Here is a 12135-nt window from a genome sequence, read left to right as displayed (position 1 = left end):
GTCTGTTATGCATTGCTATGAAGGAATACCTGAGGCTGGGTAATTTATAAAGAAAATAAGTTTATTTGGCTCATGGTTCTGCAGGCTGTACAAGTATGGCACCAGCCTCTTGTTGGCTTCTGGTAAGGTCTTATAGCAGAAGGAGAAGGGGGAGCAGGGGTGTCACATGGTGAGAGAGGGAGCAAGAGAGATAGAAGGAGATGCCAGCCTCCTTTAAACAATCAGATCTCAGGGTCTCTAATAGAGTGAGAACTCACTCATTACCATAAGGAAGGCACCAAGCCATTTGTGAAGGATCCACCCTCATGACCCAAACACTTTCCACTAGGTCCACTTCCAACTTGGAGGTCACATTTCAACATGAGATTTGGAAGGGACAAATATTCAAACCATCTCATAAGGCAACCTGGAAAAAGCAAATTTTCAAATGGAAAAATCTTTGATAAAATTCCCTGTGGATATTGCTACCTGTCGAAATCTGGGACTGGAGATAGCACGTGTTGGAGAGACCTCTCTGGTGCCATCAGATTGAAAGAGAATTGGAGAGGGGCTTACATCTCACCCTGTGATTCAGCATTGTCTCATATTGCTTATGTCCCTCCTTGCTCCCCTTCTGCACTCTTGGTGGTCGCAGGTCTAACTTTTTCAGAGAGGAATTCAGAGCCCCATCAGAGCCATGAAAGACCAAACGAGAAAAACTAGGGAAATGTGCACAAATATTCCAAAACAATCAGCTAGGCTGGTGGTTCTCACACCTGAGCTTGCATCCAATTCACCTAGAGGGCTGGTTCAGACCCAGAGTGCTGCCTGCTGCAGCCTAGCCTCCGAGGAGTGATTCAGCAGAACTGCCATGGGGGCCCCAGAAAAGTTCCCAGGTGGTGCTTATGCTGCTGGTCTGAGGACGCTACTTTCAGAACCACTGAACTAGACTAATTGGAGGAATCAATGTTGAGTCTGCATATTCCAACCATCATTTTAAAGAGAACTATCAAATCAGGAAGAGAGTAGGGGGCAACTGTAAAGTTCCTACTTCTGAGTTTAGTGTGTACGTCTATTTTAACACTAAATCTCCAAGCAGCCTGAGGGCCACCATCTGGCAAAGATGTTGGCTGCTGGAAGTTAGACTGGTATGTGCAAAATGGTAAGAGAATCCAAGGGAATATGAATGGGGCACTTATGGCATCTTCCATAGCGTGTATCTATCCTATTGACATAAAACTCTAACAGAAAAGGACAAAGCCAGGCTGCAGTAATTTGTGATTTTTATTATCCTTGTGAAGTCAGGCAACTCCAGGGGAAAGAGCAAGGTGTACTCTTTGGCTCCTCTCAAAGGAAGACATTATCATTCTAAACTCTTCAACTTTATTCCTCTAAAACTTAATACCTGGCACCGATTTCATTATAATTGGAAGCCCTGGTTGAATGTGTCCTACAGCTACTAGAAGCCTCTCTCCAGAGTTAATTTCCTGGTTTGCTGAGGATATGCCTTTGCAGTAGCTGCCCCATCTCATCTCACATCTTAGTATCCACAGCACCCAGAGCTTTCCAGACCACTGGGGGCATCCCATCTATCCACCTATCCGTCTACCTACCCATCAACCATCCATCCATCCATCCATCCATCCATCCATCCATCCATCCATCCTTCTATCCATCCATCTATCCATTTATTTATCCATTCACTTCCCCATCTATCCACACATCACCCATCAATCTATCTGTTCATTCATCTCCCATCCATTCATCTATTCATCTGTCTGTCCATCTGTCCACCCACTCATCCACCCACCCGCCCATCCACCTACCCATTTATCCGTCTATTCATCCATCCTTCCATCTACCATCCATCTGTTCAGCCACCTATCAATCTATCCACCCAACCATCCACCTACCCACCCATGCATCAATCCATCTACCAATTTATGCATCCACCTACCCAACCATCCATCCGTGAATCCATTCACCCATTCATCTACTCACCCATCTATCCCCCATCCATCTACCCATCCATTCACCCATCCATTCATCCACCCATCCACCCATCCATCCATTCATCCACCCATCCATCTATCCATCCACCTACCCACCTACCCACTCATTCAGCCATTCACCTATCCATCTTTCTCTTTCTTTATCTTTCTCAGGTTAAAGTGCCACAACAAATGCACCAAAGAAGCCCCACCCTGTCATCTTCTGATCATCCACCGAGGAGGTAACTATTTAACACTTACTGCCCTAGGGGTAGGGGTGAGGCGGGGCTCCTGCAGGTCCCCCACATAGCTGTCCCATCAGGTTGGTTCTGAATACCTCTTGATCCCCACATATTTCCAGCATTGTTTCTTTCTCTCTGACACCATTCTTCCTGACAGCTGTCTCCTTTATCCTCCCCTATGCCTGTTCTCCCTATTTCTTGCCCCTCTGACACTTTAGCCCCCTTTGTCTCCCCACTTAACCGCTACTCTCTCATCCTGTCTCCTCTCCTAATTTCTAGCCTCTTCTGTTTACCAATCCCATTGCTTTTCTTCCCACTAAAAAAGAGCACTGGCTGGGTGTTTTTCCATTGTGTGTTCTCTAGATTTAATAAATTGGCTTTGCAAAATTAGGCAGGAGGAGGGGTATGCCTTGAGCCTGTTGGATCGGGCCATTTGTGTCCCATCTCCTGGGGCTCTAGGAGTGTCTGGGCCAACCTGTCCACATAGGGAAATAGCAGCCCTGGGAGAGCCACTACCAGGATTCCACTGCAAAAGCAAGACGAATCTGGCTAGAAGGAAAGACAGAAGGAAAGGCTTTTCCCTGGCTGCCAAGGGCTTACTTATAAGGGACACTGCCTTGGGAACTCTTTAGTCCAGCTTTCAAAATAGTTCCCTGATCCTTGCCCTATGGGGTGATCACCCCCAAACTCCATTATCCATATTGAAAATTATCTCTGAGGGACTTTCTGGACCTGTGCTGCCCCATACAGTAGCTACTAGCTACATTTGACTATTTACATTTAGATTAATTAAAATCAAATAAAAACACAAATTTAATTACTCAGTCACACCAGCCACATTTCAAGGGCTTATATTGGTACAAATATAGAACATTTTTTTGATTGCAGAAAGTTCTACTGCACATCATAGGCCAGATCCTTGCTATTCAAAGCATTGTCCATGGACCAGCAGCATCAGGATCACCTGGGAGCTTGTTAGAAATGCACGATTTATGGCTCCACCTCAGACCTACTGAATGAGAATCTGCATTTTAAACAGGATCTGCAGGGAATTCCTATGCACCTTAAAGTTGAGAAGCACTGCTCTAGAGCAGGAGTCAGACATAAACTAAGATGCCTACGAGGGCCAAGTAGATGTCCTAAATGAGAGAAGTTGGCCAGAGCAGGCTGTGGGACACTGGAAAACCCAAGTGCCATCTAGAGAGGATAGCCAGCCACTCCAACTATGTGGACCTACATTGCCAGCATTTCTGACATTTCCAACAAAAGCCCAAATAGAGAATTTTATGTGCCATATGCTTATTTTTTATTTATTCAATGTTTTTTGAGACGGAGTCTCTCTCTGTTGCCCAGGCTGGAGTGCAGTGGTGTGATCTTGGCTCACTGCAACCTCTGCCTCCTGGGTTCAAGCGATTCTCCCGCCTCAGCCTCCTGAGTAGCTGAGATTATGGGCACCCACCACCACGCCCAGCTACTTTTTGGATTTTTAATAGAGACAGGGTTTCACCATGTTGGTCAGGCTGGTCTCGAACTCCTGACCTGGTGATCCACCTGCCTCTGCCTCCCAAAGTGCTGGGATTACAGGCGTGAGCCACTGCGCCTGGCCCATATGCTTATTTTTAAATGTAAGCAGTTTCTTAAAATATTTTAAAGTCATGCTGGCTGCTTCCCTGCAAGCCCCTCATCTATAGGATGGACAGAGCCTTCAAATCACCAGGGAGCAACTTTAGGGTACAGCAACTTGCTAATCTGACACTGAGTCCTCCTTCCCTGTCCTCTCACTTTCCCACTCCCATCTCCCCTGGCCTTGATCAGTGCATATTCCTGGGAATCTGCCCTAATTTAGAACGAACCCAAGGGAAGCTTAAAGAAGGAGGCAAATTGCTGCTGAAAGCACTGTGATGTGTCCCAAGGCCAACAGGCAGTTGGTTTTCGATGATCTTTGCATTGTTTATCTCCAAAAACAGAGAAAATTGCAAGTGAAGGCAAAGTCTTCAGCTCCCTTCTCTTGCCCTTCCCACCCCACATCCTTAATTGAGAACCATCTGTTCCTTGAATAACTGTATACACTCAATGAGGCTCTTTTAAAACCTGAATTCTCACCTCTCTTGAGACCTGCCTTGGGTCAGCCTCATTGGAAAAATTGCCTCCCACCAAATTCTCCTCTGTAGAGGGTTCTGCTAGAGGCTGATTCCCATATGGACAGAAGCAGCCTGCTGGAAGGTGATGGCTCTCAGAGGCTGACATTTGAAGAAGGGCTCCCTCCCACCCACCCTCAAGGCCATGCCGCCTTTTGTTCAAAGGTGGCAGGTGTCTGTACATACAGAGCGAACTGAACTTTGCAGAAATCCACCAGCTTCTTGCTTTTTCTCTCCGTTGGTTGGAAGTTGAAAATATAGTCAGTTTCCATGGTGATGGCAGCTCAGGCTAAGCAGAGAAATGAAATCCCTGGGTCAATCCGGAGCTTAAACTTCTCAACCAACACCCTTCCCTCACCACTTCAATAAAAAACAAACAAACAAACAAACAGCTAACAAGTAACAATACCAGGCATCAAATTTGATTTTGAGCTTCTCATTTTTGTCCGTTGCTGTGTTCCCTGTAACAGAAATAACAGAAGGGAGAGGGGCTTGGGCGATATGATTTGGATCAGGAAGCATTTATTTAGCATCTACTATGTGCCTAGCTTCCTGGAACAGCTGTCTTTCAGGGATCCAAGGTTGTTTAGGACAAAGTGTTTCAATGTGCGGCAGGCTGCTTAGGCCTGAGAAATCCCAAAAGGAATGAAAGATGATCCTAACATAGAGGTTAGAAAGTTAGGGACAGGGCACCGTGAGGAGCTTGTCCACTCATCACAGGCCCTGAGAAATCAGGAACCTCGTGTATTTAAAATGAGTTTTGAGTCTGCTAATATGAAACAATTATGGTATTTTTTAAAAACCCGATAGCTTTAGTTTTATTATTATCATCTTAATTGTCAAAAGTCATATATGGACAATAGAAATATGTTGCGAACCGCAGAGAATACCCTGATCCCACCACAGAATGATTATCATTTTTAGTGAATTGTCCTCCAGTCTGGAGGGTGGGCCTAAGAGGTGGGATCTGAGCTATGCTGTCCTGGCATAACCAAAGACAAAGTGATACTTAAACTCCCAAATCAATGTTTTTACCCCTACGGATCCAGCAAGGTTAGTCCGGACAGAGTCCGTTCCATGTGACATCAACAACCCTCTACGGAAGCCACCTCGGTATTCAGACCTGCACATCAGTCAGACGCTCCCCAAAACCAACAAAATCAACAAGGTAAGGCTGGGCTTCCGCTGGGTCTCGGCATGTGGGGCTGGCACTGCTGGGTGAGGGGTAGGAGGGAGGAAGGGTTGATCTGGGAGTATGGCGCTCCCTCCTAGCCCATCTCGGCTCCCCTAATTCTGTGATGTTTGTGTTGAGTAAAGCTTGAGGGACATCCAGAGATCAGTGAAGAGATTTGTGTGCCAGAAATCTAATTTAGAGAGAGGGCATGTTGGAATGAGAATGGATGAGGGTGTCCAGGAAGGCACAAAGGATGGGAGGAAAGACTTAAAAGGAGTTTCCTTGGTGGTCCAGACCTCACTTGCTTTGCCCTTTGAGAGGTTTTGCCATCTGTATTAGTCTGTTTCATGCTGCTGATAAAGACATACCTGAGATTGGGTAATTTATAAAGAAAAAGAGGTTTAATGGACTCACAGTTCTGTGTGACTAGGGAGGCCTCACAATCATGGCAGAAGGCGAAAGGCACATCTTATATGGTGGCAGACAAGAGAGAGCTTATGCAGGGAAACTCCCCTTTATAAAACCATCATATCTTGTGAGGCTTATTCCCCATCACGAGAATGGCACAGGAAAGACCAGCCCCCATGATTAAATTACCTCCCACTGGGCCCCTCCCATGACATGTGGGAATTGTGGGAGCTAAAATTCAAGATGACATTTGGGTGGAGACCCAGCCAAACCATAACACCATCTTCCAGGACCAACTTTGCAGATGGTTCTGGGCTTTCTGACACATCTGTCGGATCAGACCTCCAAGGAATAGGGGTCTATTTCTGAGCTTCTGGTAGAGGCTGGATGGGTGAGTTTTCTTTGGGGGCCCTGAGCTCTGAGCAACAGGCAATTTGGTTGGCTTCTACCCTCAGACAGGTGGTCAGCAGTGGGCCCCTCTGTGCATCTTTCTTTCAATTGTGGCCTAGAAATTTCTGGCCTGATTTCCACATCCCTTATTTGGTCTGCTGATGGGGCTGTACCAAATCTATTCTGGGGGTATGCCCAGCCTCACAGTCGGAGGCAAAGGTTGCACACACTAGCAGGTGATTTCCCAAGCATCTCAAAGCTTGCATGCATTATGTTGAAGGTAGATGTCTTAGTCTATTTGCATTGCTATAAAGGAATATCTGAGGCTGGGTAATTTATAAAGAAAAATGTTTATTTGGCTCTCAGTTCTGCAGGCTGTACAAGAAGCCTGACACCACCATCTGCTTCTGGGGAGGCCACAGGCTGCTTCCACTCATGTTGGAAAGTGAAGGGAAGCAGGCATCACACGGCGAAAGGAAGGAAGAAACGCACATGAGAGAGAGAGAGAGAGAGGAGAGGGGAGGGGAAGGGAGAGGAGGGGAAGGAAGAGAGGTGCCTGGCTCTTTTAAACAACCAGCTCTAGCAGGAATTAATAGAGGGATAACTCACTCATTACTGCAAAAAAAGGGACCAAACTCTTCATGAGGGATCCACCCCTGTGACCCAAGCACCTCCCAATAGGCCCCACCTCCAACATTGAGTTCAAATTTCAACATGAGATTTGGAGGAGACAAATATCCAAACTATGTCAGTGGAAAAAGCTCATCAGCCCAAGGATCGGGAGGGCACTGACCTGTGTTCAGGTCCTAGAGGAACATCATGATAGCTGAGTCACTATTCAATGGAAACACACAGAGAGAGGATTGCCCCCTTCCCAATCCATTTCCCACACAGCAGCCAGAGTGATACTTAATGAATGTAATTTGAATTATGTCATGCCCTGCTTAAAAACCATCCAATAGCTTTCGACTGCATCTGGAAAACAAAGCAGATCTACTGCAGCCTGAAAGGCCATGCATAATTTGGTGCCTCCTCTATCTCTGACCTCTCCTTCCAAGTCTCCCCACAAAGCTCGTGTGTCCGTTTGCTCTTGAGCTATCTCACCCGCCATTTTTATCTTGAAGCCATTTACCATCTGGCTCCTTGTGGCATAATTTCAGCAGCTTCTGGAATCAGGCAAACCTGGCAGCCAGCCAGGGCTTCCTCTGCTTATTAGCTGTGAGACTGAGCAAGTAACTTAATCTCTCTGAGCCTCAGTTTTCCTGTATGTAAAATGGGGCTGTTCCCGTTATCTACTGCAGCACAACAAATGACCCAAACTTAGTGGCGTACGACGATCATCCTTTTATTATACTCACAGAATCTGTAGGTCAGGAATTAGGACAGAGAGCAGAGGGAATGGTTTGTCTCTGCTCCATAATGGGAATCAACTGGGAAGACTCACACAGATAAGGGCTGGAGTTATCTAAAACAGGGATTGACAAACTATGGCCCACAGGCCAACTCCAGCCCACAACCTACTTTTGTAAATCAAATTTTATTGGAACACAGCCATACCCATATTTCTGTGGCTGCATTTTTGCTATAATGTCAGAGTTGAGTAGTCATGACAGAGACTGCATGGCCTGCAAAGCCTAAAATATTTACTGTCAAATTCTTTACAGAAAAGGTTTTCTGACCCCTGATTTAGAGGCTCTTTCACTCCATGTCTGGGGCCTGGGCTGGGTTGAGTCAAAGCCTGGGTTCAGCAGAGATGTCAACTAGAGCACCTGTATATGGACTTGCTGTAATGCTTGGGTGTCCTCACAATATGGCTGCCTCAGGGTAGTCGAGCTTCTTACATGGCAGCTCATGGCTCAAAGAGCAACTGAATTAGCAAACAGGTGGAACTTTGACAGTGTCAATTCTGCTGCACTTTACTGATGGAAGCAGTCACAAGCCTGCTCAGATTCAAAAGGAAGAAACACAGACCTCAACTCTTAGTGGGAAGAGTCCACGGATTTGTAGTCATGTTTTAAAGAGCCCGTGGCAGGCAATAAGAACACCAACCTCAGATAGTTGTTATGAGGATGGAATTCAATAATCAACATTTAAATGTACTCAGTGTACTTCCTGGCCCATAGTTAACATCCAGGAGATTCTACCCATTATTATCAGCTTAAATTTGGGGGCCTCTGATCAAAACATCAGGCCATGCCCACTTTTCCTTTGTTATTTGCAAAAGATATAGGTCTCTAGGAGATGGGATCCCCACTGCTGGGAGGGCTGAGCAAATTCAAATGGCAAGGCTTCTGGGAAGTATAATAATTTTGCATCCCTTAGAACCCATTCTTTCCTTTGTGACATTTTGAGGGGCAAGGAGCTCAGAACCACCTTGAGACCTTTCTCTCTGGCTTTACAGGTACAATGAGCCTCTTGGTGTCAGATGAGACTGAAACATAGGTCAGATAGATCAGTGACTGTGACATCGTTCTGCTTGTCTGCCAGCAGGAGAATTTGATAAGGGAAATAAATTAACCTCTATTAAGAAAGCAGCTTTGACATGAAGGTGGACAAGATCTATCATAGGGCTGGGTTATTTTTTCCCCTCTTTCCCTTCTCACTGGCTTCACACAGATTCTTCTTGTCAGGCAATGATGTGGTTAGTGCAATAAATTTCTGAGCCAATGTGGTCTGAAGATTTTTTTTTCACTGCTCTTTGTCTTGTCTCCTGTCTAGTTCAGTCAATCCAGGTTCACAAAGGCGCTGCTTTTTCACCTAGCACAGTGGTTAGAGTGTAGATTTTGGAGTCAGGAAGTCTGAGCTTGCAACTCAGCTGTTTAACTTGCTGTATGACTGTGGGCCAGTTATCTCAAGATCTGTCTGCCTTAGTTTTCCTTTATGTAAAATAGACATAATAGGAGGTATCATTGGGGTTGCAGACAGGATTAAATGTATGATATGTATAAAGGATTTTAGTCAAATTCTGAATACTCAGGGCATAGAAGTAGCTTGATGATGAAGAAGACAGAGAAAGAGGAGAAGGAAGAGGCAGGAGGAATAGGAAGAAGGAAGGAGGAGGAAAGGAAGGAGGAAGAGGAAGAGAAGGAGAAAGAAGAAGGAAGAAGAGGAAGACAGAGTGGGGTGGATGAGGAGAATGAAGGAGGGGGAAAGAGGAGAAGCAGCAGCAGTAGCATCTGCCAGTTCCTTATGGGACCAAGCTACAACCCTTGTACTTCCACATCAAGGCATCAAAAATACCATCTGCAGTAGTGGCAGAGGCTGAATCTCTGCCTGCTGTATTCAAGCTGTTTGAAGTGGTTGCATGTTGGCTTGCTTTTGTTGGTTGGTTGCAAGGTACAGAGACCCGCCTAGGCTGGCTCAGCAAAATGAGTTGTTGTTTGTAAAGGATGGACATGGGGGCAATTCAGAGAAAGGGAAATCATCATTTAGGAGCTGGGCCTCATGAAACTAGATATGGAGGATGGCCTTGAGCTCAGTCCAGCTCCTTGGACCCAAAGCAAGCCCATGGGCCATTGTTCTGGTCTTCCATAATGACCCTGACTCAGCTACTCTTTGTGGGTCTGCTCTGATGTGTTGTTACTGTTGGCTGGTTTCCTTATCTTCTACTTTTGTCTTTCTTTCCTCTATCATTGCTGCATCTCTATATAGTTCCTACTCCTTATGACCTTTGGCTTCTTTGTTTTCTGGCCTGTTGTGGCTCCCCTGTTCTCTTTGAACCTCCTCTTATCTCAGCCTTTTCTCCTAATACTCTCTGCTTTTCTTCCTAATGGCCTATCTCATCATTCCATCCCATATTATAGGTCACTGGTCAGCTGCCATTAGGCTCTGGCCTATGGTCCTGTGTTGGGAGTGGGCTATGGAGGTCATAGACAAGTATGTCTGTTTAGGACAGTCCATCGAACAAAGGCTGTTGGGTTGGAGGGCGAGGACAGTTTCCTTAGAAAGTGTCCATGGCAGAACAGTGACCATCACCACCATGTCCAAATCAGTGCTCAGCTGGTTGAAGTCGAAACCTGGGTGATAAATGTGCTTCTGTTTGAGTTCCAGAGTCAGATGTGAATTTCTTATTACTTGGCACAACCTTGTATTTCTGCTTCTGAACCAGGACTTGGGACCTGGGCCAATGCTCTGTGTGACTCCAGGAGGCCATTCCTCCCACCTTAGAGTCTCAGCATCCCCTCTTACAGAATGAAGTAGTTGGACCGAATGGTCTCTGATGGATGTTTCCAGCTCTCATCTATGTTCAGAAAGAGGAATTATGCCATTAGCCTTTCCCTGCATGATCTGGTAGAGTTTAATAAGTTTCCTTCTGATGGAACACAACCGCCAGCTGCTGGTCCCATTCAGACACAGATCTGGGTTTGACCTGCAGAAGAGATTTTCCATCCTGTTGTAACAATTCTGCCAAGAAAAGTGAGTACCATATGTATTAATGAGTCTGTCCTCAAAGAGGTAGAGATAAATCCTTCCACCATAAAGTCCTTCCACCAATTTTCTCTCCTTCTCTCCCTCTTTCCATCTATCCTTTCTTCCTTTCAATTGCTTAGTTCATTCATTCATTCATATAACATTGATTAGTTACCTCCTATGTTTTTGTTTCTTTGTTTAGTTTTGCAGATTTCAAGATGAATAAGTAACAGTTTAGTGGATGAAAATAGATCTTCCTCCTCTATCCCTCTCTCCTCTTCATCCAACAACCCTTCCTCTTTTCATTTCTTTCTTTTTTCCTTCATCCAGCACACATTTATTGAGGGGCCACCATGTGACTATGCGACTGGCACATTGCTAAGTGCTGATGCATATAACATACTCCCTGTCCTCAGGGAGTGCCTAGTCTAGAGGATGAGACAGATAAGCTGACAAATGTCCATGTAGAAGTACAAGCCTATATGGTTTTTTTTTAAAGTTAGACAATGACCATCTTTTTGCAGAGCATCTGTGGAAACTTCTTGAAATTTGCCAGCAAGTTCAAAGAGCAAGGCTTGGGAGGGTGGATAGATGCCTTTATTTTCCTCATATAATATAATTGGCCCCCAACTTCCTTGAAAAACCTCACCTGCCCCCTGGGCTGAGCGGGAGCTTCTCTCTATATCATAGTTATAAATGATAAATCTTCACTCCACATGTCGCTGACATATTATTCCTTACACTAATATGTCCATTGTTATGGAAATGCAATTACCATTAGATAAATTAAGATAGAGTGAGAAGGGTTCCTGATGCTTTTCTACTGATGTTGGATCAGAGTTACCTTCAAGGTGGTCTTGCCTGGCATGTGGTTAGAATGAACTAGAGCATAGCCTTGCCTAGAATAGTAAGACTATGTCCAAGTGGTCAGATGTCCCCTGCCTTCTACTGGGACTCACATTTATTTCTCCCACGCGGGGTCAGAGTCCAAACTGGGGAGATCTGTTACTCCAAGGAAAATTCTATAGCTTGGGAATGTTAATTGTCCATGGGGCCAGTATCCGTTTCTCTGTTTACACAATCATAGTTGAGTCTCCCTCAACTATCATAGTTGAGTCTCGGAGACTCTCTGGAGAGAGTCCAGTTTCTCCCTCCAGAGGTAACACCTAACTTGCAGGTTTGCTGCCAGGACTAAATGAACTAACAATATTAGTTACTCTGCTTCCAGGAAGATGGAGTAATTGTACTTTTCCGTATTCCTCCCACTAAGTACAGTTGATCCTTGAACAATGTGGGGGTGAGGGATGCCAACCCCACCCCCAACAGTTGAAAATCCACATATAACTGTTGATGCCCCAAAACCTTAACTACTAATAGCCCACTGTTGATCAGAAGCCTTACCA

At 45.3% G+C, this 12135-nt stretch overlaps 1 protein-coding gene across 4 annotated transcripts in view; it reads left to right on the top strand.

The window, feature by feature from the left end:
- The window catches only part of KSR2 (kinase suppressor of ras 2), a 505691-nt gene that overhangs the window by 408681 nt on the left and 84875 nt on the right, over nt 1-12135 (top strand). For all 4 annotated transcript variants that reach the window (XM_030821474.1, XM_030821473.1, XM_030821476.1 and 1 more), the window contains 2 exons: nt 2145-2212; nt 5394-5518. In XM_030821474.1, the coding sequence (XP_030677334.1) occupies nt 2145-2212; nt 5394-5518 (193 nt within the window). The remainder of the gene's footprint in view (nt 1-2144; nt 2213-5393; nt 5519-12135) is intronic.

This window comes from Nomascus leucogenys, chromosome 10 (genome assembly GCF_006542625.1).
Source record: "Nomascus leucogenys isolate Asia chromosome 10, Asia_NLE_v1, whole genome shotgun sequence".
Taxonomy (NCBI): domain Eukaryota; kingdom Metazoa; phylum Chordata; class Mammalia; order Primates; family Hylobatidae; genus Nomascus; species Nomascus leucogenys.
This window is presented reverse-complemented; position numbering and strand designations above follow the sequence as displayed.